The 26463-nt window shown below is 38.6% G+C and overlaps 1 protein-coding gene across 1 annotated transcript; it reads left to right on the top strand.

Annotated features, from left to right (window-relative positions):
* LOC117884449 (putative short-chain dehydrogenase/reductase family 42E member 2) lies at window positions 1-25900 on the top strand. The gene is given in 12 exon segments (XM_034784862.1): window positions 1-108; window positions 110-352; window positions 1445-1540; window positions 8232-8289; window positions 10451-10569; window positions 11656-11731; window positions 15058-15140; window positions 19283-19420; window positions 20876-20941; window positions 21245-21308; window positions 24084-24157; window positions 25649-25900. Coding segments are annotated over 12 exon segments (1377 nt in total).
* The last annotated feature ends 563 nt before the right edge of the window (window positions 25901-26463 follow it).

Raw genomic sequence — 26463 nt, 5'->3', positions numbered from 1 at the left:
ATGAAACTTAGTGGAATTATCTGCACCCCAGAGCACCATGGAGCAATTTTCAACATGGGAAAAAAAATGTTTTGTGTGTCTGGTGATAGAAAATCGTATCGCATGTAGTAGACATGACCCAAAACATATAGCTAATGGGGTAGTGCCCCCCTGGAGCCAAACATCTGACTGTAATCTGAACCGACATGCTGGAGCACTGAGTAAAAGAAGCATGAACACAGTAGTGACAGGAGGTGGAGGATACTTTGGATATAATTTGGGGTGTGCTCTTGCCAAATCAGGAGCCTCGGTTGTTCTGTTAGATATACAAGAGCCCATTTGGGAAATTCCTAATGGAGTAGTGTTTATCCAGGTATGATAAAAATACATGTTCACAACAATCAAATTAAGTTAATCTGTTTGATTTTTACGTAGTGTCTCAGCAGGACAGTTTTCACAAAACCCAGAACACTCAATCATAAATAATGTCAAATACCTTTTTAAAAATAAGACTCCTCCACAACTTCCACAGCACTTTAATCAATAGACTATAAAAAACAGGTGAACTACTGTACTTACAGTGAGAAAGCAATGAAGTCTGGTGTCTAGAACAGGGTTCTATTCCTGACTTTACAAATAATTCTCCTTGTGACTTTGAGCAAGTCACTTCACCTATCTGTGCCTTGATTTAACCATCTGTAAAATTTGTATGATACTATTTCCCTATTTCACCGGGGTGTTCTAAAGCTAGAGGAATTAATTTTTGTGAAGTGTATTGCTCTCCTTGGAAGAAAGTTGTTATAATATCATCACAAAGTATTAAAATGGGCCTGATTTTCAGCCCCCGGCTTCCATGAGTGTGATAAATGAAGGGGGTGGGGGCAGCTCCCTTTGATGGACACCCACCCAGCCAGTTAGCTGTAAAATACCTCTTGATAGCTGTTCTTTACCTGTAAAGGGTTAAAAAGTCCCCAAGGTAAAGAAAAAAAGTGGGCACCTGACCAAAAGAGACAATGGGAAGGCTAGAACTTTTTAAAATGGGACAAGAAACTTTCCCTTTGTCTGTTGTTCTCTGGGCTGCAGGGACACGGAGCAGCAATGCTATAAGCACTGCAGGAGGAATGTTGTGTAAGGTTTGAACCAGGTATGAAAAAGTATCTTCCATACCTAGAAGAAATAATTTGGATAGGGAATGTTTAGTCAGACGCTATTAGGTTCATTTTTTATTTTGACTTGTGAATCTCCTCTGTGCTTACACCCAATGTTTTTGTCAGCTACCAAGAGGGATTTTACAGCTAACTGGCTGGCTGAGTGTCCATCAAAGGAAGCTATCCCTCCCCCTTTATTTATCACAAGTGTATGCACAATTTCATGCATGCATTTTATGGGTAATAACAGCTTCATTGTAAACTCTAAACTGTAGTTTTGTGATCAGATTCAAAATATCTTTCCATATATATTGCAGGCTGATGTGAGGGATTATGATGCCCTATTTGCAATTTGTGAAGGGGCTGACTGTGTGTTTCATGCAGCTGCATATGGAATGTCAGGACTAGAGCAAGTGAGTACAATTATCTCATGTGTCTTTCTATCTGAATCCTTATAGACTCAACGTTAAGTTAGCATGTGAGATCTGTGGTTATCATAGCACTATATTTCAGATTTCTGAGTACTCCGATGAAAAGAGCAAATTCCTATCCCAGCACTCAGGTCTCCCAATAACCAGGCTTTTTACTTAAGTCCATCTTCTTCTCAGGTACACCAATTCACTACCCACAACACACCTCTTTTCTTATCCTGTGTGCAAGGTGCTTATATTAACGTCTGCTCAGTGCAGAGGATTAAGTCTCATGCTTAAACATACTCATGTCCATCTGTAGCTTCCATTCAACCTCTCTCACTGCCTGTTGTGCAGTTTTAAGAACTTGCAGGATCAAGAACACAATATATTGAACATCATAGTTTTAAAGAGCTACCTATCAAAAGTATTCTTGAAATGTTTGTCTTTTTGTAAATTGCCAGTTATTTATTAATAGATTATCATATTAGTGACCATATCCAGCCTCTATCAATCACTTAAAGTTTTATTTACAGTGATAGTTAAGACATATCACTTTTCTAACTTTGAGTGGTGAAAATTTGAGCTGTGGGTAATAAGAAGAGATTTAAGCCATTGTCTAAAATGGCATTAACCCAGTGTTGTTCAAAAGTGTAAGATTTCAAAACTTCTTTGCATGTTTCATCTCAGTTTGATTACTCAGTTTTTCATTGAAAGTTAACATTTGAGTGTAATTTCCTACAGTTGCCTGCTCTTACAATAATCAATTCCACACCTTTCCCTACCCTGTGCTAATAACCAGTGGTCTGTAAACTACTCTGAGACCTTGATCCTGCAAATCCTTGTACAGTACACAGCCCAGAGCACATACTTAATTGTGCCCCACCACAAGAGAGAACTGTGACTGTGCATGGGTACAAGTAAGTTAAGCACTAGGCTTAGCTGTCCACAATAATTGATAGTGTCAAAGCTTCTGCATATCTTCATCCTTACTATCAAGAGCACAGGTTAAAAAAGTGCAGGATGGGGAGAGAACAAGCATTTCTGAAGAGATGTGGCTTATATGTGATCCTCAGCATGGAAATGAAGCGCTTAGCATCACACTCCCCAGCTTGGTTCTACTGCTACTATTAGGCAGAGTAACTTGACATTTATTTGGGATTGGATGGCTCTGGACTCCCTGTTCTGTGCATCACATTTAACCTTGCATTTACCTGTGCAACAATCTGCACCTGTGCTTTACAAGATCAAGAAACAAATTATATTTTAGTTTACCCAAATACAAGTAAGAATCAAATATCAATGCAAATAATTATATATATTCAACACCATCTGCATATCAGAAAAATAGTTCCATCAATGTACATTTAAACAGTACATTTACTGATTATTGTAATTATTTTTTAAACTTATAAAATGCTCCCTTCTGTAGATCTCAGGACACATACCTGATGTTACTAAAACTTATATCGATACAAATAAATCATCTTCTTTCATGCTAGAAAAATAATAATCTCCACAGATAAACAATCTACCTCCCACTCCTTCTTACTCCTTTTTTATTCCACATTATTCATACCTTGTCTACCTGTCACATCAGGCAGATGCCTGAATGAAGAGAAGATCCTTGTATTGTCCCCAAAACACCAAAAGACTCAGAGTATCTCAGACTTGATGAGGCTACAAATTCCAACTTCAATCACCTCCCCCAAGAATAACCTCCCACAAACTCCATCCTATTTAAAGCATGTCTCAGCTGATCCTAACTGTCATGGCAGATGACATGAAGAGAGAGAGCCTAGGCACAAAAAATATGGAACTGTATTGATCTAAACCAAAGCTTTGAATTGTTTACTGTGTAGTGATTAGGAACTGTTAAATAACAGATGTAATAAGTCCCATTTGCTAATACCAACTCACTTCAAGGACAGTTCATTGTAGAGTGCACTGTAGTAATTCAATCTAAAATGATGACTGTAAATCACTGTATCAAGATCCTAAAAAAGGTCACAAACACCTCGTTGAGTGCAGATGGGAGTAGGTACTCCTGGCCGCCTGAGTTCCAAGGAGCAAACAGGAATCCAAGGGAACCTCTGCATTGCAAAACTTGAACAAAAATTGAAGAAATCTCCTCAATAAAGGGGGCAGGAATCACCCCTGTGATAACCTCGAAATCCTTCAACTAAATCACTATTATCAGTTCCATCTTATCAAGATTGAATGTATCCAGCTTATTCTCCTCCATATCCCGGTCTCAGGCAGCTACTGGGAAATCATAGTTATCACCCCAAGTCCAATACTTATGAAAACAAGACACAGAGCAGTGTTATCTGCAAACTTTTAACACTGCAACTCAAACTGCTTTGCGGGGTGGGAGGGATAGCTCAGTGGTTTGAGCATTGGCCTGCTAAACCCAGGGTTCTGAGTTCAATCCTTGAGGGGGCCACTTGGGGATCTGGGGCAAAATCAGTACTTGGTCCTGCTAGTGAAGGCAGGGGGCTGGACTCGATGACCTTTCAAGGTCCCTTCCAGTTCTAGGAGATGGGATATCTCCATTAATTTCATTTCATTCCCCCCCCCCATCCTCTCCTCCCACCCCCCTCACACACACACTCTCTTATATACACTGACAAGGAAGACTAATAAAACTGAGCTTTGAAGAACCCCACATAAGTAGCATAAATTGTACACTACTTCCCTTTGCACCCTTCCAGGCAGGTAGGAATTAATCCAGTCAGGAACACTACCGTCCTTCCCAGCTAATGTCTTAAAATGAGTTAACAAAACTTCATGTTTAACAGGATAAAAGGCTATTGTCAAAGATAAAAGAATCAGCATGGACCTCTGATTGTTTTCCATTCCCTACAAAATAATCAACCTACAAGACCAGTGCCACCCAGAGGCATTCAAGCTAAATGACTGAAGGGCATCAAAGAAAGCTAAGGACTCTAGATGGCACCAGAGTTGTCTTGCCATAGCCTTCTGGTTGACAGTCTTTCCCAGAAAGGGAAGACTAGAGAACGCAAACTCAGATAGACTGAAATCCTGCTTATACAAAAGTGTTGTAGAATGAAATTCTCAAGTGGATTCAGTGTGTTGCTGTGTACAAACTGCAGCTCTAGTTATAGTGAATTTGTTCCTTTAGTGTTCTTGTACTGGGGATGGGGAAGTGACTTCACTCTCTGAGGTTCCAAAAATAACCTGGGAGCAACCAAGGACTTTCATCTAGGAAGTGTCAGTGAAGTGCTGTTTAGGGGTTAGAGCACTGCACTGGGAGACAGGAGAGTAGGTTTCACAGCATTGCCACTGACTCAATGTGTGACTTTGGGCAAGTCACTTCACCTATCTGTTCTGCCCTCAGTAAAAGAGGGATAATGATACTTACTGTATTTTCTGGTGTATAAGACTACTTTTTAACCCAGGAAAATCTTCTCAAAAGTCGGGGGTCGTCTTATACGCCGGGTGTCATCTTATAGGGCGGGTGCTGAAACTTCCGAGCCGGACTGGAGAATCTGCGGTCGCCGCATATGGTGGGGGGAGCTCAAAAACGGCCGCGGCCGCATCCCCGCCCGATGACGAGGTGAGGGGGCGCCTCACTGGGAAGGTGTAAGTGAAGGGCGGAGCAAGCTGCAGACATCCGGGACGCCCGGGGTATGGAAAAAAGAGATAGAGCGGCGCTGTGCCCAGAAAAACACGCCTCTTTCACCCGTCTGGCCCGCCTTTGTATCCTATTACTGTACCTCCTTCTCTGCCTCTCAGATCTCGCTCCTGAGGACTGCAGTGAAGCGGCGCAGGCGCGCATGTGCGAGATCTTAGAGGCAGAGAAGGAGGTAATAGGATACAAGGGCGGGCCAGACGGGTGAAAGAGGCGTGTTTGCGCTACCGCTCTGATAGTCTTGGAGACAGGGAGGGCTGGGCAGGCAGGGAGAGCTGACCAATCCAAGCAGGCTTTGTATACAACAACCAGCCAATCGCCGGTAAGGTACATCGCTTGCCGTGATTGGCTGGTTGTTGTATACTGGGTACCACATACAGTACAGCACCAGTATCTGTACCTGTTCATACAATATAGCACCAGTACATACAGTACAGTATACAAATGTCCAACAGTCAAAACCCCATCATGGCTCCACCAGCAAGAAGAAAGAAATATGAAGCCAGTTTCAAACTTAAAGTTGTAAACTTTGCCATGGAACATAATAACTGCGCTGCTGCAAGACAATATGGAGTAACAGAAAAGATGGTTCGGGACTGGAAAGCAAATGAAAAAGCATTAAAGAGTATGCCAAGGGGTAAGTGTGCATTAAGAAGAGGCACTCCACATTGGCCAGAACTCGAAAAACATGTAGCAGACATGTGAATGAGCATCGCCAAAACGGTTATGTAGTGACACGAAATAAAATACATTTGTTTGCACTTCAGTGGGCCAAATCTAACCCAGATCACAGCAACAGATTTAAGGCCACTGTATCCTGATGTACTAGATTCATGGGAAGGCATAATATGGTACTGAGGCAAAAGATGAAAATTGCCCCAAAATTACCTGCAGACCTTGATAGCAAAGTAAATATTTTCCATCGATACGTAATACAACAGCGCACTAAACATGGCTATGCATTAAGTAGTATTGGAAATATGGATGAAACTCCAATGAATTTTGATATGGTTGGAAATAAAACTGTCCATCAAAAAGGTGAAAAAACAATTTTAATTAAAACAACAGGACATGAGAAGTCCAGTTTTACAGTGGTACTAGGATGCACAGCTGATGGCGCCAAACTGAGACCAATGATTATTTTTAAAAGAAAAACAATGCCGAAATTCAAGTTCCCTGTTGGTTGTTTTGTACATGTGAATGAAAAAGGCTGGATGGATGAAGAAGGGGTAAAGCTATGGCTTGATAATGTATGGAGCAGGCGACCAGGTGGACTTATTCAAAAATGTAGTCTACTGGTGTGGGATATGTTCAGGGCTCATTTAACTCCCAGCACCAAGCAAATGCTTGCAAGACTAAACACAGATGCGGCAGTTATTCCTGCAGGATTGACATCGTTGGTACAGCCACTGGATGTGTGCCTAAACAAGCCATTTAAAGATCGCATTCAAGAACAGTGGAATGAATGGATGGTTAGCGGCGAAAAGTCATTCACAAAAGGAGGAAACGTGCATGCTCCACAGTTGGATGTTTTGTGCAAGTTTGTCATAAAAGCCTGGAATGATATTGATGCAGAAACAGTAATCAAGTCTTTCAAGAAGTGTGGCATATCAAATTCATTAGATGGTATGGAGGACGACTACTTGTGGCAAGATGAAGAGGAAGCCGAAGCGGAGACCACACCATCTGATACGGAATTCGATCCATACGATGACTGCCTTACAAATGTATCACAAGATGTCATTGATGTACTTATGATATCAGATGACGAACAGGAGGATTTTGAAGGCTTTTAAAGGGAAACTGTCACGCCAGCAAAACCTGTAAAAATACCGTAGCTTGCAGTTATGATGGGCGTTGCTAACTCGCCAGGGACTTGCCCGGCACTTGCTTTCTCTCTCTTGTTTGTTATCTTCCTCCTATCATCATCAGTTCCAGTTTGGTTGACAGCTTAGAAAACAAACAGCATGGCAGCTCCCATGGGTTTATTGTCTTATCCTTCCTTTCAGCTTTAGAGTGAATTAGGAAAAGTTTAATCCACTTGCACTGTTTTATGTTTACATGTTTGATGACAAACAGCCTTATGTTTATAAGTGACAGTTTTCCTGCTAAGTACCTGCATGTCATAAGTATTTGAATTAAAATTACCATATTGAAATCAAATCTGATGTTTTTTAAATTTTTTTTTGGTGTGCGTTGGAAGAGGGGTAGTCTTATACGGCGAGTATATCCCAAACTCTATATTTTAACTGGAAAAGTTGGGGGTCGTCTTATACGCCCAGTCGTCTTATACGCCGGAAAATACGGTACCTACCTCACAATTTTGTTGTGAGGCTAAACTATTTATGTCCAAATCTCACTGAGTGCATATCATAACCGTAGTTAAGTCTTCCCCACAATCTCTGAGCTTACATTTATAAATATAAATATACCTATTAAAAAACAAAAATAATATACTCCAGCTAAGTTGATAGGTAGACTGAAACCTGAATTAAATTATTACAATCGCTGCTGTATTTAAATTCGCAACTGTCCACAATTAGTAGGTAGAATATTGTCAAAGCTAAGAAAACTTGTCCCTGATGTATGATCCTTAGAAAGAAACTGAGGGTTAAAATAATAATGTTAAAAAACCCAAGCTTTCTTGAATAAAATAAAATACTCCCCAACACTTTAATTAAAACAGCAACATAATCATCTTTGCTAGACATTATAGTTTAATTATTTTGTCACTGTACAGCACAAATTCACTGAATAGATACCTCTGAATACAGAGAACTGACCATTGAATTCCTACTGTAACATGTATATTTAAAATCCTCCTTTCTGTATGCTTGTTTTAGGATACATTGTTACATTTTTAAATGAAAAGTCATTTTGAACAGAAAAAACAAAGCGTTTTGTTTCAAAAACATCAAAACAGGATGCAAACCAATTATTCCCAGAAACAATTTTTGTTTTAAAAATTGACAGACCAGCTCTAGGACTGAATGTAAAGTGTGAGATTATTCAGATACTGTACAATCTCTCTTTTTCTAGCTACAAAAAGAAAAGATTGAATCTATAAATGTTGGTGGGACAAAACTCATAATTGAAGGTATGTATCTAGATGTCTCTTTGTGTATTGGTATGGCAAGCTAATATACCATTCAGTAAAAGCTATTTGGCATAGTTAAACTATTTCTTAGTACATATCTTATATGGAAAATGTCATTTGTTTCACACAGTACTAAGACAGCACACCTGGATTCTGTATTTGTCTCTGTCTCAAGACATTCTGTGTAAACTTGGCCAAGACACTAAAGCCAAACAGACACACTGGGTGCTGGAGAACTGTGCAGGGGCAAGCAGGAGGAATCTATATTCATCCCACCCAAGCTTCGGGGCCACTGGACCCTATGTTTCCCTAGCCGTGTTGTCACACAAACCTCTTTGACAGAATTAAATTAATAGAGGATCCATGTACTGTTGGACTGAGATTCATTTGCTCAGCAGATGGATCTAACAAATCTTTATTAAGGCAAAACCCTCAGCAAGTAATGATCAATTACTCACAAGTAGGAAGCTCCCTGTGCCATCACAGTGGCCTCCAGCACCAGACAACACAGCTTCAGCCTTCCTTTTTACATAAACTTATTTATAACTTTTAGTTATCTTTTTTATACATATGTATTAGTCTCTCATTTCCATGTTAACTCTCCTCCCCCATCAGTACAGGTTTAGTGTCAGTTCAAACTGCTCTTTCCCAGCTTTCTAGTTACTTTATATTTTATTTTTCTCACAAACATGGTTATTCTGCAATTTCTTACACATGCACAACACTAAACATGATCACTAGCCCCAATCCTACATCATCCCAAACCCCCTCACTCGGGAAAAGCTGGGACCATTTCGGAGATGCCATTCCTCACCTCCTGCACGCTCTGCACAAAGCCACCAGCATCCCCTCACATCAGGATGACACTATTATCAGTAAAATGGATATAATAATACCTCTCTCCTTCATATGGGTGTTGTGAGATTTGAAACAATTATTCAGTGTATGAAAAAGGCGTTTATATTATCACATAGAAGGTGCTCTGTTAGTGCCAGGATTACTTTTATTATTACTTTACCCTATTAAGACTACAGATATCCACATAAGTGAAAGCTTCCCTTTTATTTTACTTTGTACCTGGAAACTCCGTACCCAAACTCATGTTTGTTTTTCTTAAATTTTAGTCTTTTACCAACAATCTCAGGAAAATTATGATAAACAATTTTCAGATTCTCTCATTTCCAGATATGGCTTTTCAAACTGAATTGCATACATTGTGACTCAGCTTCTGTACCTCTCTTCTTTATTCCCAAAATATAATGACATTTATGCTGCAAAAACATGATTGGTTTGTACCCATATTCTGCCTGTCTGTGACCCCTTGTACAGCTTGTTCCTCTCCCCTCAGAGTATTCTTCTCAAGAGCTGAGTGGAGGTATTTGGGGCCACAATCAAGGGCATATCTGCTCAAACATGGAGATCATGCCCCTGGATCCCTAAACTCCGCTCCTCAACACCCTCTCCAGCCATGGAGGACTTACAGAATGTTGTGCCTCCAGAGGTTTGTAGGAAAGCCAGAAAAAAGGAGGAACAGTTCTATCCCTTGATTGCAACCTGGCAGTAGCTTTTCATTAGCATGTTTAGTCTGACACAAGAATTAGCATTCATTTATTTGGAAGGAATTAACTATTTTCATAGTTTTATGAGCAGTTCTTCCTGCTATCATCCTACTAGCTTGTGAATATATAGTGGGCTGGCATTAGAGTAGTTGTGCTACTTCTATCGTAGTTAACTGGGGCCCAATTCCCTCTCCTAACAGAAAAGTTCTAGCCCTCTACAAAACCATAATGTTCAATTACAGGATATTCAGTCAGAATGTGATGCCAAATTATAAAGAACTTGGGATCATTTGAAATGCATAGAGTTACAGTATATAAATGTACGATATTATTATAAATTTCCAAACAATCCTAAAATGGAAAGATTACTCTTATAATATATGTGACTGTTGTTTTAGAAAAGGCTTATTTCCTGTTCATGTAGGTTACCAGTTCTGTTCATTCCCTCTGAAGCATCTGGCATTGGCCAATATCGGAAGACAGGAAACTGGGCTAGATGGACCTTTGGTCTGACCCAGTATGGCCATTCTTATGTTCTAGGTTAATTATTTTCTTATTATTCCAATCTCTATTGAAATAATTTACTTTGCATATCACTGCAGTCTGCAAACAACAGAACATCCCCAGATTGATATATACTAGTACAGTGAACGTGGTCTTTGGAGGGAATCCCATTGAAGATGGCGATGAGGAAACTGTGCCATATTTTCCACTAGAAAAGGTATTTTGCCTGTACTTTTTGTTCCATGTTTTCTCTATTTTATTGCTTTGCTCTGTTATTTCTGAACAACATTGGACACAAAAAGATAAGAAAAAAGAAAAATCTTCTGTTTTTTAAAATTGTATATAGACACCATTTGAGAACCAATGTAATTATTTTAAGTAACTATTATTATATACTTTGCCATCAAGGCCCAGACTGTAGAAAGGAATCCATGAGGGTCCTTATGCTCATGCAGACTCCCATTGTAGTTAATATAGATCAACAAGGATATAAAGGTCCCCTTGTATGGATTAGGGTCTATCTGAGTCTTTATATTAATTATTTTTATTTATATACCTGTTATCTGTTTTCTCTCTGGTCAAATATTATTATCTATTTTCAAAATCAATGCTGAAATGGAAAAACTGCACTTTTTATTATGGGATGGTTGTCTTTAATAAGAAAGCAAACATTGTCAGTTCATGTAAATTTTTATTTTTCCTATCTTCTCTTTCTATTAAAATACTTCTTTTGATATAATGCAGTGCTTAGCTACCACTATGATTCATACACTATAGATGGGCAGACAAAATAGTTTTTAATAATGTTATTCTGAATAACTTGGGGGGGGGAAGTAAACACTTAATAAATTAAGCTCACACTACAAGAAAAGCAAACAAGAATTCTCATCTAATCATTAACTCATACAATAAAAAATCATAAATATTTTGAGTGGTTTTTCTACTACTACAGAAACACATTCAAATTTAAAAATATTAAGCAATTAAAATCTGAGTAACACTATTATAACAATATTTTACATTGTTATAAGATTTAAAATATTTCTTCAAATGGACTACAGTTAACTGGATATCCAGATTCGTACAGGCAAACCTGTCTGCTTCACTTATAAAACAATAATTTAGGCATTTTAACCTAAATTAGTACCCCCACAACTTCTTAATTTTGAGAAGCTGTTACAGAGCTGATGACAAGAAACCAGTTTGACAGAAGTTTATTTGTGTCATTTACAGAGTATATTGATGTAATTAAACAAAACCATAATATTTGCTCTTTTTTCTTTTTTTTTTTTTTTTTTTTTAGCATATTGACCATTATTCCAAGACCAAATCAATTGCTGACCAAATGGTACTAGCAGCTAATGGAACTCCAGTAGCAGGTACTTTTCAATTAACTTCAGCCATTAACACCATACTGGGGTTTATTACTTCTCCTGATGTCATATCTAACTGACATGTATATATGTGTTTTCCTCGAGTTGACAAGATCATTGTGGATATTTCTCTGAAAATATCCACTCAATGTGCAGCAGCAGTCAAAAAGCTAACAGAATGTTGGGAATCATTAAGAAAGGCATAGATAATAAGACAGAAAATATCATGTTGCCTCTATAGAAATCCATGGTACGCCAACATCTTGAATACTGAGTTAAGATGTGGTCACCACATCTGAAAAAAAGATACATTGGAATTGGAAAAGGTTTGCAAAAGGGCAACAAAAATGATTAGGGGTATGGAACAGCTTCCATATGAGGCGAGATGAATAAGCTTGTGACTTTTCAGCTTGGAAAAGATATGACTAAGGGGGGGGATATGATAGAGGTTTATAAAATCATGACAGATGTGGAGAAAGTTAATAAGGAAGTGTTATTTACTCCTTCTCATAACACAAGAACCAGGGGTCACCAAATGAAATTAATAGGCAGCAGGTTTAAAACAAACAAAAGGAAGTATTTCTTCACACAATGCACACTCCACCTGTGGAACTCTTTGCCAGAGGATGTTGTGAAGGCCAAGACTATAACAGGGTTCAAAAAAGAACTAGATAAATTCATGGAGGATAGGTCCATCAATAGCTATTAGCCAGGATGGGCAGGGATGGTGTCCCTAACCTCTGTTTGCCAGAGGCTGGGAATGAGCGACAGGTGGTGGATCACTTGATGATTGCCTATTCTGTTTGTTCCCTCTGGGGCATGTGGCATTGGCTGCTATCGGAAGACAGGATACTGCACTTCTGGTCTGACCCACTATGGTCATTCTTATGTTTTATGTTCTTATACTCACAGATTTATAGAAAGATACCAGAAAGCACAATACCAGAAAATTAAAACATTTTCCCTAAAAATAATGTTTACAACTTCTACAATATATATGATACAACACTTACTTTTGAATACCATCATTTCTTTAAAGGGATAGAAGAGTTAAAAAAATAAACCTTGTTTAAATGAATCATATTGAAAGTGTTGTATGACATAAGTAAAGATGAATGCTGATTAAAACATTAGTTCTACAGTTATAAATTAAACTTTGCAGAAGGCATTGATATTTAGCCTAGCATTATTTATTAGGGCTTCCCAGAGTTTTCCATGTTGAGGGAGTCAGTTATACACTTGAACACTTGAGCTCACCTGTGAGATACTATAACTATAACTACCAGTTCAATACAAATCAATGTAAAGAGCAACATGATACCATGTGACCAGGTGACATTGAGTTAAATTTAGCTGTGGACAATTTCCAGAAAGGGCTTTTTTCATCTGATACTTGCGAAGTACTACCAGTGGCTAAGCTAATACCATAAAAAGCAACAGAGAGTCCTGTGGCATCTTTAAGACTAACAGAAAAGTATTGGAGCATAAGCTTTCGTGGGTGAATGCCCACTTCGTCACATGCATCCGACGAAGTGGGCATTCACCCACGAAAGCTTATGCTCCAATACATCTGTTAGTCTTAAAGGTGCCACAGGACTCTCTGTTGCTTTTTACAGATCCAGACTAACACGGCTACCCCTCTGATACTTAGGGCTGGTCCACACTAACCCCCCACTTCGAACTAAGATACGCAACTTCAGCTACGTTATTCACGTAGCTGAAGTCGAACTATCTTAGTTCGAACTTACCGCGGGTCCACATGCGGCAGGCAGGCTCCCCCGTCGACTCCACGTACTCCTCTCGCTGAGCAGTAGTACCGGCGTCGACGGCGAGCACTTCCGGGATCGATCCGGGATTGATTTATCGCGTCTAGACAAGACGCGATAAATCGATCCCAGAAGATCGATTGCTTACCGCCGGACCCGGAGGTAAGTATAGATGTACCCTTAATATAATACCATGAATGTTAAAAGATATTACCTCACCCACCTTGTCTCTCTATAACTTATTCCGTGTCATATGTATTATATAGCTATTTAGCAGATTAAGGCTATATCTACACTGCGCACCTTACAATGATGCAGCTGTGCCACTGCAGCCGTGCCATTGTAAGGTAAGCAGTGTGGCCTCTCTTTGTTGCCGGTGACGAAATAAAACCACCCCCAACAAGGGGCAGTTGCTTCATCGATGGGAGAGCCTCTCCCACTGACGAAGCACTGGCACTTTTCATTGTTAAAACTTTTGTCATTCAGGGGTGTGTTTTTTTTCACACCTCTGAGCGACAAAAGTTTTAATGACAAAAGTGCAGTGTAGACATAACCTAAGATGGTTCAGTCATTTTAAATACAATTAAACATTTCAAACATGAAACTAGGATTTAATGCTATATCAAGATTAGGTACTTCACTTCATCAGAGTCTTGTGATAGTGTATTAAGAATTTAATTATTCTGATATGATGAACTAGATCAGTGGTCTCCAAACTTTTTTGATCGCTCACCCCATAAGTAAAAAAAATTTTGAGCACACACCCCCTGCCGCGCCGAAGCAAAAAAAAAAAAAAAAAATCTCGGACTCCCACCCAAACTGCCGAAGGGGGGGAAAAAAAAAAAAGCGCTCCTCCTGCCACACACCCCACTTTGGAGACCACTGAACTAGATCACCAATGTACTGTGGGAAAATAGGGAGATGGGCTCAATCTTGCTTCCATAAAAGTCAATGATAGTTTTGCCATCAACTTTGATGGAAGCAGGATTAGGCCAAATATTCGAAGCCTTCCATCTATAAATTAATGGTTCAAATCCAGCTCATATCTCCAGTGACTGAAAGCCAATGCTTCCTGATCGTGGTTCGTGGTCTATGTAAAATTAGTTTGGTGAACTTATTCCAATTTTTTTTTTTATACTAGTTCACATCACAAAAAATATTGGCACAATTGGCATTCTTTTTGGCTATCTTAATGCAGAGATCAAAGACTGTATGGACAAGGGATTGAAATACTCAGTAACTGCTAGAGGGAATCCCTCCAAATCAGAGTTTGAAGCACATTGGCAAGGCAGTTTGGTGAATTTTTATATTGCTACTGTCTGTTTTGTGGATAAAGAAATAAACTTTGGGGGGCTATCAAGCCAGCACCTTCCACAAGTACTAATTTAATTTCCTTTTCTAAAAGAAGATGAAAATCATTTACTTCAAAGTAAGTTCTGCACATGGAGTGGCTACAGCTTTGGGCCCTCATTTTATATGCATTTGGATATTCATAGCCTATAAAAAGTACCTGTAATGTAGTAATATGAAAGTCATTTGAGAATCACATTTTATCATATATCCTAGGAGGTGATAAGCTCCGTACATGTGTTCTTCGCCCACCAGGCATCTACGGACCAGGAGAGCAAAGACATCTGCCACGAGTAGCAGTATTTATTTTCTTTTATTTTATTTTATCAGTACAACTTTTCATTAATATACAATAGCATTTATTATAATTAATGTCATAGATTAATTGGCTAGTTGTCTGGAAACAGCTACAATCTGCTCTTAGTTTTTTAAGACATTACAATTAATAAAATAGCACATGCTTTACAAAGAAAATATATCTTTAAAGAATATACGGTAGGTACAAAAATAGTCAATAAAGTCATTCTTCATCGCAAGCAAATGTAAACTTAGCAATTGTACATTGATTTGAAATACCAGTAGTTTAGAGCTTGTACTGTAATAGATTCAGATCCAGATATATTTCAGACTTCACTATGCAACTTATACTCATAAGTTTTAAAATATTAATAAAAGATGATACAGCAAAATATCTTATTTCCAGCATCAACCATTAACGACTTTCATTATCCAATGAATCAGGCTAAGGAGTTTGAAATACTTTCTAATTCAGTAGGTTACTAAAGGGCAAACAAAGGTGCCCATGTTTACTTTTTTTTCCCTTGCTTTATTTTAAGTGGTTGGCTTACTACAGTGTTAAGAAGACAGAGTGTGCATGATTACAAGTCACTTGTTTTGAGGGCAGATTACTCTTTAAAGTTATGTAGGGCTCTGAATAACTAACATCTGTATTTTTCATAGGAGCAGGGGAGGGTTGTGCTAAAATGTAGGGTTCAGGCATGATGCATGATTGATAGATTTAGAAACTGGGGTGAGAAAGTTATTCCTGTACAGCTGATCTCATGCTAACCAAGGAACTTGACTTCAGAGATGGAGAGATATAACAAATCATTCCAATAAAATATACAAGATAGCCATAAAGTAATTTTTCTGTAAAATATATGGCATATAAAATACACATGCTGGTGTGTTGTGGTAAAATAGTTTTATCGATACTCATGTGAGGTGGATTGATCACTCATGAGTAACATAACCATCCCAAAATTATGGTAATAAAACCTTTTTGTGACACCATCCTATTATATACAATTTGTATATGCCACATATTTGACATAAATGATGGGATGGAGTAGTGTATGTAATTTATTTAATTACAGCATTTTCTAATTAAATTTTATATATAATATTATATATATATATAAACTTACTATGGCTTCTTCATTTTGTTCCTTTTTTCCCATTCTCTGTAGTGTGTCTGGTGTATATTTTTTTTCTTTTATGTCTTTTTCAACCTCTGTTTTCCTTCATTCTGTTCAATAATTTTTAAAATTTGTTTATTTTATCTACAGCTTTTCCTGCAGCTCTCCTTTGTCTTCAAGACTCTCTTCTGATTCTTTCATATCAGTTTATTATTTTTCACCATTTTTGCTTTCAGCTGACTCCTCTTTTTCCCTCCTTTCCCCAAGTTCACTTGTCCCTTCCCTTTCCCACCTTTCCCTTTCCTCATTTTTCTTTCCTGTGTTCTCCAATCCTTCCTTCTGCCTAAAACCCCTTCACTCTCTTCTCAGTGATTCCAGTTTTCCTCACTTTCCCCCTAACTACCTCCAAAACCCCTCATTCTCTCTCCACTTGCCCCCTAACTCTCTCCTTCCTCATGTTCTCCAACCAACCCACCATCTCTGAAGGTCTTCAAAGTACCCCAAATCTCTCTTTCTCTTTCAATCTTCTCCTATCTTTCATTTCTGGAAATTTTCTCCTCACAATCCTCAATCCTCTTCACTGATCTGCAGACCTCCTCACTGCTTCCCACATTTCCTCACACTCTCCCCTCATTTGTCCTTAATGTGCCTTACACTCCTTTCCCTGCCACTGTCCAAAAACACTTTCCCAACTCCTATTCATTTCTGCAAAATCTCCTTCTCACTTCCCCCAAACTCCCATCCGCTGCTCCGAAGACCTACTCACACTTCCCCTCAATTTGCTGTCTATTTAATACATATATTAGTACTTATTTGGCCCGAGAGTATCTGTGCCTCCCAAATACTTATGGATTTATTGCCACCAAACCCTATGAGGTAAAGAAGTATTTGTTTGCATTTTGCATGTGGGAAATTAAGGCACAGAGAGATGTAAGTTACTTGCCCTAGGACACAAAGGGAATAAACCCCAGATCTCCTTTGTCCCACTCCAGTGCATTAGCCACAAGCGCATCCTCCCTTTCACTATTTCCCAAATCACCTCACTTCCCTTCCATTTGCACTCAAAAATATTTACTCCTCCTTTCCTTCACTGCTACAAAATCCCCTCATTCCCAAATATTATTCCCAAACTCCCTCAGATATTCCTTCCCTTCACTCTGTTGCATATCCTCTGTTCCCCTCACTATTCCCTAAATCCCCTTTCTGTCTTCTCTCACAATCTTCCAAGCCCCACCTACTTCCACTTCTCATTGTTATCAAACCTCTCATTCCCCCAGACATTCTCACTCTTCGTTCTTAAAACTCTTCACTGCCCTCTAAACCCTCTCACTCTCCTCTCCATTCCCCACTACTCCCAAGCTCCACCTCAGTCTCCCTTCACTGACCCTCAAACCTCCTTTCTCCATCCCCTGGCTGAATCCCAAATCTCCTTACTTTCCCCCTTCCATTGACCTACAAGCTCCCTCATTCCCCCACTCCTTCTCCCTGTTAAAGCTCTCAGGTTTTACATGCCCTCCCCTTGTGACATCCTAACTCTGCCTGCCCAACTCAAAACTGCTACCTCTAACAGGGCCTGTGATATCTCCATGACAACCAGAAGCCAGAGGGAGCCACATTGTGTATAGCAGAGTGGCAGGGGGGCAAGGATCATAGGGTGCAATGGAAGGCTGCCAGCAGTTCCAGGACTTAAAAGGAGCCTGGGGACTGGCATAAAGGAACTGTCAAGGGCATGTGGGCCTGGGGAGTGTCACTGAATGTCTCCTCAAATATCAGGCCTGTCACCAGCTGTTTTCCATTTGTAGTTTAAGTGATTTCAGTTGTACTGTCCAGGAGAATAGTTATAGATCTGCATGAAGCCAATTTAAAAAAAAAAACAGAACTTTAGCAGAAGAAACTTCTTTTCTAGTATTTCACTTAGGAGAGTAAAGCAGGTAGCAAATCTGCTGTTCCTTTTGGATGTACATGGAACAAAACCATATGTAATTTATATAAGAATGCTAGAGAAAGTAGCATACGTTTAAATAATGCACTAATGTGAGACCATTTATAGATTCATGTAACAACTGCTATGCAAGTGGCCCTTTTCCTACATATAGCGCACACACACCTGAAACCTATAGAAAATAATAGAAGACATATATGCAGTATGAAATACATATGGCCTTTCCACACATTAATGTGGCACAAGGCCACAAGAAGACAAGAGAGCAGAGAACACTTTAAACAATGTGGGGTTAATTTCTTTAGCCTATATAATTCAAGGGAGGTTTCGGTTGGACTTTAGGGAAAACTTCCTAACTGTCAGAGCGGTTAAGCACTGGAATAAATTGCCTCGGGAGGTTGTGGAATCTATGTCATTGGAAATTTTTCAGAGCGGGTTAGACAACACCTGTCAGGGATTGCCTAGATAATACTTAGTCATGCCTTGAATACAGGAGGCTGGACTCAATGACCTTTTGAGGTCCCTTCCAGTCTTAAACTTCTATGATTCTATAATTTCCCATTTTCGTTCAGACTACTAATCCTAGTCCAGTAACTTTCCTAGAGGCTATTAATGCTTCTGAAGAAAGTTACCCCTTTCTCACAATAATACACCTAGCAAATTGTCTAACATTGTAGGTGGGGATGAGGATGTTCCCTCCTGACTGTTTTAAGTGATCGGCTTACTTTCTGGAGCATGATATTTGATTACTTTTAGCTTTGTTTATTAACATGTTATTAAATTATCCAGATCTATTTTTAAAATCTGGCCACAGTATTTGATTCGATTTCTGTTCTAATAAATGACAAAAAGACAAGCTAGACTAGAAGTCTCAAGCACAGGATTTGAGTCATACATCCCCTTAGTAAATAGCAACCTTTTTCACTTTTCATTAAGCGTCCAATCCTGGAGGCATGGAAGTTGGTGGTAAAGTTCCCATTGACTTCAGTGGGAGAAGGACTGGGCTCTGTTTGATGTACTTTTTTTATGTGCAAAATTAAGCCACATCCTGCAAGGATTTCCTGTTTGTATGTTTTTGCAGGTTAATATTCAGAAGGGGCTGTTTCGCTTCACGTTTGGGGACCCTTCTGCCAAAATGAACTGGGTTCACGTACAGAATCTTGTACAAGCTCATATCCTGGCTGCTGTGGCTCTTACCTCTGAGAGGAACTATATAGCTGTAAGTAAAAAAAAAAACAATAACAACTGCAACACCCTATCTAGTTTGATATGTTTAAAATGAAAATAGCTATAATCAGAACAGAACCATGGTACTAGCTCTTAACGCTCACATCATGGTCCTCCTGTGCATGGCCTTTGCCCTACTCTATTGCTAGGGTGACCAGATATCCCGATAAAATTGGGACCGTCCCGATATTTAGGGGAATTTTGTCCCGATATCCACCGGCAGAACTGTGGGGGTTTTTTGGTTTGTTTGTTTTTTTGCTCAGCCGAGGCAGGACTCAGCTTTTTTTTTTTTTTTTTTGCTCTGCCGGCGGGCATCCCCCTCCCCCAATGTGTCCCGATATTTTCTTTCCCTCATCTGGTCACCCTATCTATTGCCATGAAGTACCAGCTACTTTGGTGGCACTAGAGAACATTGAGTGGACTACAGAGTGAAGACTCAGTCCACCAGCAGGAAAATTCTCTCCCCAAATTATCTTTATTATTATTTCTCCAACAGGAGCAAAGGAGTAATACACAATTAGAGAATGGAGTTGGGGCTGTTTTACCCCAATCCTCGCTATACACAGAGGCCATTATAGGAGTGGGATTGAGGGTGGGGAAGGTGGTTTGAGATAGTCCCTTCCTCCCCAAGTAGCTGCCAATGGCTGTTGTGAAACTAGCACTCCCAGCTAATATCACAATCCGTGCAGATCAGTTTGCAGAGTCAGGACCTATGTATTTAATTATGGAAAGAAAGTCTTAGACAACCTTAACTATATGTGTTGCTGCTGGCTTTTACCTATATATTTGCATATGCAAACTACCAGCTCTGCACACTCAATACAAGTGCATTTATTTAAAAAAAATTGTTGCATATCTTTTCTTCCTTGTTAGCACAAATTTTTACCCTGTTTAAAATGATTAATTAAAAAAGAAAAGTACATTGGTAAGACTATCAAAGCATATACTAGTGTTATGGGTTTTATATGTGAAGCTATTAACAGGAAAAAGGTAATAGGCCAAACTTTACTTCCACAAGTACAGTCACTTGGCCTTCAATGGGGTCTCACCAGTGTAACTAAGAACAGAATATAACCCTAATATTTCCTGTGTGTTCCAAGAAGGCACACATTATTAAAGTGTCAATTTAGAATCAATTTCACTGTGTTTGGGAATCACAGTAAAATAGCATTTTACCAGCAATAAACTTGTAATAAGCAATTTTACAGTGAAGCGGGTTATTAACCAAAATAAAACAATCAGTGTTGCGGCAATCAGTTGTACTTTATACAGAATAGTTGTTAATTGAAACAGAATTTGGGTAACCTGTTGATCTATATATACACTTTTATTTATGTTGCTATATTATTTACAAAATCAGTACAGATATTTAAAGAGAGAATGAAAAAATGTCACTTCACACACAGTATCATGTTACTAAGTTGTCCTTTCTCTGTCTCTTTAACAGAGTGGTCAGGCATACTACATAAATGATGGCAAGAATGTCAACCTTTTTGAATGGATAACTCCACTAGTATGTAACACATATATTTATTTCAAATACAATACAATGAATGTAGAAAAACTGTAGGCCCACATTTTGAAAACTATATGTGCAAATATGGATGCATATATCAGGGAATTGCATGCGGTCCACCATTCCTTTGTATGTATACAAGTTCAACTTTTGTGTACACATTGGGGGGTTTGCATGCTCATCTCAGGTTCAAGAGCACCTTTCCAAATGTTAGGCTTAATAACTAATTGAAGTCAGGACAATGTGTACCAGAATAAGCAAAAGCTACCTTCTTGGTATATTTATTTTAATCCCTTTCAGTTTGAAAAATTAGGTTGCAGTCCACCATGGATACGTATTCCTACTTGCTTTGTTTACGTAGCAGGTAAAATATTTTTATTTATCTTTCTGTCTATCCTGCTCTCCTATCCATATTATCTGAATGCCATGCATTGGTTAATTTTGCTTTTTTACTTTTTCTCTGAGTTTTTATTTCCATGACACTTTTGTAAAATGCAAGATTGAACAGTTTTAAATTGTGCAATTCCAAAAATAATTGTTCACTAGCTTTGTGACAATTTCGTTTATATGACACGTACTGATGAAATTCACCCGTATGAAGAAAGCCAACACAAGATTTATCCATCATTTAACTCTCACCTAAAATCTCACTAGGGCTTAAGTGGGAATTAAGGGTTCTATGAGCCTTGAGCAGGCTCCCTGAATAGAGGTAAAGTTCACAATATGAATGTAAAAAATTACAGGTAAAAAACTTTGGCCTCATTGTATACTCTGAAATTGATGTTTTTAGGGCTGTCAATTAATCACAGTCAACTCATGCAATTAACTCAAAAAAATTAATCGTGATTAAAAAAATTCATCGCAATTAATTGCAGTTTTAATCACACTGTTAAACAATAGAATACCAATTTAAATTTATTAAATATTTTGGATGTTATTCTACATTTTCAAATAGATTGATTTAAATTACAACACATAATACAAAGTGTACAGCACTCACTTTATATTATTTTTATTACAAATATTTGCACTGTAAAAATAATAAAATAAATTGTATTTTTCAATTCACCTCATACAAATACCATAGTGCAATCTCTTTATCATGAAAGCGCAACTTACAAATGCAGATTTTTTTTTTGTTACATAACTGCACTCAAAAACAAAACAATGTAAAACTTTAGACCCTATAAGTACACTCAGTCCTACTTCTTGTACAGCCAATCACTAAGAGAAACAAGTTTGTTTACATTTATGGGAGATAATGGTACCTGCTTCTTATTTACAATGTCACCTGAACGTGAGAACAGACGTTCATATGGCACTTTTGTAGCCGGCATTGCCAAATATTTACGTGCCAGATATGCTAAACATTCGTATGCCCCTTCATGCTTTGGCCACCATTCCAGAGGACATGCTTCCATGCTGGTGATGCTCGTTTACAAAAATAATGTGTTAATTAAATTTGTGACTGAATTCCTTTGGAGAAAATTATATGTCTCCTGTTCTGTATTTTACCCGCACCCTGCCATATATTTAATGTTATAGCAATCTCAGATGATGACCCAGCATATTGTTTGTTTTAAGACCACTTTCACTGCAGATTTGACAAAACGCAAAGCAGGTACCAATGTGAGATTTCTAAAGATAGCTACAGTACTCAACCCAAGATTTAAGAATCTGAACTACCTTCCAAAATCTGAGAGGAACGGGGTGTGGAGCATGCTTTCAGAACAGGGCCGGCTCCAGGCACCACCTTAACAAGCAGATGCTTGGGGCGGCCACTTTGGAGAGGGGCAGCACGTCCAGCTGTTCGGCGGCAATTCGGCGGACGGTCCCTCACTCCTGCTCGGAGCGAAGGACCTCCCGCCGAACTGTCGCCGCAGATTGCGATCGCGGCTTTTTTTGTTTGTTTGTTTGGCTACTTGGGGCAGCCAAAACCCTGGAGCCATCCCTGTTTCAGAAGTCTTAAAAGAGCAACACTCTGATGCGGAAACTACAGAACCCAAACCACCAAAAAAGAAAATTAACCTTGTGCTGGTGACATCTGACTCAGATGATGAAAATGAACATGCATTGGTCTGCACTGCTTTGGATCATTATTGAGCAGAATGCATCATCAGCATGGATGCATGTCCTCTGGAATAGTGGTTGAAGCATGAAGGGACATATGAATCTTTAGCACACCTGGCATGTAAATATCTTGTGATGCCGGCTACAACAGTGCCATGCAAATGCCTGTTCTCACTTTCAGGTCCCACTGTAAACAAGAAGCGGGCAGCATTATTTCCCGCAAATGTAAACAAACTTGTTTGTCGGAGCGATTGGCTGAACAAGAAGTAGGACTGAGTAGACTTGTGGGCTCTAAAGTTTTACATTGTTTTATTTTTGAATGAAGTTATTTTTTGTACATAACTCTACATTTTTAAGTTCACCTTTCATGATAAAAAGATTGCACTACAGTACTTGTATTAAGTGAATTGAAAAATACTATTTCTTTTATTTTTACAGTGCAAATATTTATAATAAAAAATAAATATAAAGTGAGCACTGTACACTTTGTATTCTGTGTTGTAATTTAAATCAATATATTTGAAAATGTGGAAAACATCCAAAAATATTTATATAAATGGTATTCTATTATTGTTTAACAGCATGATTAATTGCAATTATTTTTTAATCATCCAATTAATCATGATTAATGTTTTGAATTGCTTGACAGCCCTAGATGTTTTCCATGCAATGCTGAATTCTGCATCTTGTACATCCCAAACTCCCTCTGACATCTATGAGAATCTCGGGTGTGAAACAAATGCAGAATCCAACCTACAATGGCTTGTTATCACTATGTTTTCCAAAGTCTTGTACTTATTTAATCAATCTACCAGGCCTACATCCAATCATACAAACCCTTTATTCATATAAGTAATCCCAAGTAGGCCCCTACTTTATGGTACAAAAATAGCAACAATCCAACCCATCTTACTGAAGCAAGTAGTGCTACTGATTTCAATTATTTTGTCCACCGTTCTTTAGCAATTTAAATTTTCTTTAACATTACCTACATGAACAGTTATACTAAAATTACAATATTTTAGTGGTTTACTATTGTTATCTCAAATAGTAACTTTCTGTTTCACAGCCACAACAATGGAATATCTGCACTTGGCGTTGAAACCAGTTATTGAATTTACACCTTTGCTGACCAGAAATGAGGTAAAATATGTATCTTTATAAAATATCTAATTAAAATTTGCAGGAAGCATGTTATATTAATACTGGGGGCACAATGTTGCAATAAGCTCACAAAGAATTCACACAAGTCAAAGAATAAAACTCCCCGTCTGTGCTCTGTCTTTAACCTGCAGTTTTCATGGAAAAAATAAATGCCAGCCACAATTTGGGCCATATGGTATATTCGTTATTAGAAATATGATGTCTAAATAATTTCTGTCCATTTAAACACACTTGTATTATTTATGTTGTTATTTAATAATTCCCAAGAAAATGTAATTAAGTTATTTTTAGAAAACACAAGCAAATAAGAAGCAATGGTTTTAATCTGTACCAGTAATTAAACATTGCTAAATAATTTGCGACAAAAAAGAAACAAATCTCAACAATCTCTTGGTAAAATGACAAGTAATTATTTCACTTCATGTGAGTAGCTAAAAATTGCTATGGGAAGATCATCTTCACTATTTCTGCAAGAGGAAGATCTTCTGATCTGACTTAGGGAGATGTGTGGTGCCAAGAAGCACCACCCCCATCCCATCATTGTCTTCCAATCCATCTTCTCAATGGATTAAGTACAAGGTTGGGACTGCATGGTTTGGACCTGGAGCCCGGACCAAGAGTGGGAGGAACCACTTGCCACAGAAATCTTCCCTTCTGACGCAACAGATCTCCATTAGGGCATCCCAAGCCTACCATAATGATGCTTACATTTTTAATTTCTCAGCACTTGCCCCTCTCCACCTCTTCAAAAGATGGGAGAGACACTGTCACAAGGAAGGATGGTTCAGTGGTCAGAGCACTTGCCGGGGCTTGGGAGATACATGTTCATTTCCATGCTCTGCCACAGACTTCCTGTGTGACTTTGGGCAAGCCAATTTAAGGTCAGATTTTGAAAGTATTTAGGCACCTAAAGATGCAGATAGGCATCTACTGGGATTTTCAAAAGCATCCAGTTGCCAAGGCACTTCTGAAAATCTCACTAGGTGACTATCTGCATCTTTAGATGCCTAAATACCTTTAAAAATCTGGTCATTAGTCTTTCCTCAGTTCCCTATACTCCCCTCAGGTGTAGTGAAGATAAATATTCTAAAGATTGTGGGCACTCAGATATTATGGTAATGTGGGGCCATTGAAGTACAATAGATGGATGGATGGATGTAGGGTGCCTGACCAATAGCACAGCAAGATGCTGCTGGAAGAGGGTCTGATCACCCTGTGTAGAGTCCAAAAGGCTGGAAGATAGCAGCCTCTGCCTTCTCTACAGACTCCCAAGCCCCTCCATTTGTGAGGACAATTTGAAGGAGAATGTGAGGTATGTCCATGGGAGTGTACAGTTTGGCCCAAAGTTATTTTTAATTTGAGAATTTGCTTTTCTTTCATATTCTGTTGCGCTACCATTCACATAACAGAGTCTTGTTCACAGTTTGGAATGTATGCAGCTCTTCGACTGTTGGTTCTTTTGCCTCATAGGTGCGGAACATTGCTGTGACTCACACATTCCGAATAGACAAGGCACGCAACCAGCTAGGTTATTATCCAAAGAAGTTCATATTTGCCGATTCTGTGGACCATTTTATTAAAACAAGACCAGAAAACCAGAATCATCACATCTTCCTTAAAGTCATACTTTCCTTAATTGGCAGCTTTCTAAGTTTGATGTTTCTTTCTTTTACATTGCAAGACCTTTCAATTATGCATTTTTTCAAAGAAAACCAACATTAACTTATGTTTCCTGAGCATTAATAAACTGGCTTGTAATCAAAGTATAGTCCTCGGCTCACATGGGCTGCATTACTCTGCACCAGATATTAGCTCCGATGTAATAGGCAGTTATTTTTAGGCTTAAACTAAAAAAAAGTCGGCACATCAGTAAACCTTCTTAAAAGGTTAAAATAAAGTATAGTAAGGTCAGAAGGCCAAAGGTGATCACCAATGACAAATGCAGAAGTCAAAGCTGTTGAATCTATTTGTTTCACACCAAAAGGGCTTCTTTCCAAACTGCTTGTTGAAGTGGATGACAAACTGGAAGAGAAGGAACTAGAGTAAATCTGCAATACTGTATCAACAAAGACAAGCACAGCTAGAATAAGGAGAAAGACTGACCAGACCTGTTGCCAATGCATGTTATTGCAAGGAATATAGAGAAGCTGGAAAACAGAACAACAAAAGTGAAAAACAAATTAATGTAAACAATACACAATGCACACAAGCTGTACAGAAAAGATGCATGCAATGTAATTTTTTTTATGAATTAGCTGTATTGTGACACTGCATAAGAGGTGAAA

This window comes from Trachemys scripta, chromosome 10 (assembly GCF_013100865.1).
Source record: "Trachemys scripta elegans isolate TJP31775 chromosome 10, CAS_Tse_1.0, whole genome shotgun sequence".
In the NCBI taxonomy this organism is placed as follows: Eukaryota; Metazoa; Chordata; order Testudines; family Emydidae; genus Trachemys; species Trachemys scripta.
The sequence above is the reverse complement of the archived record's forward strand: the minus strand, read 5'-3'. Positions and strand labels throughout refer to the sequence as shown.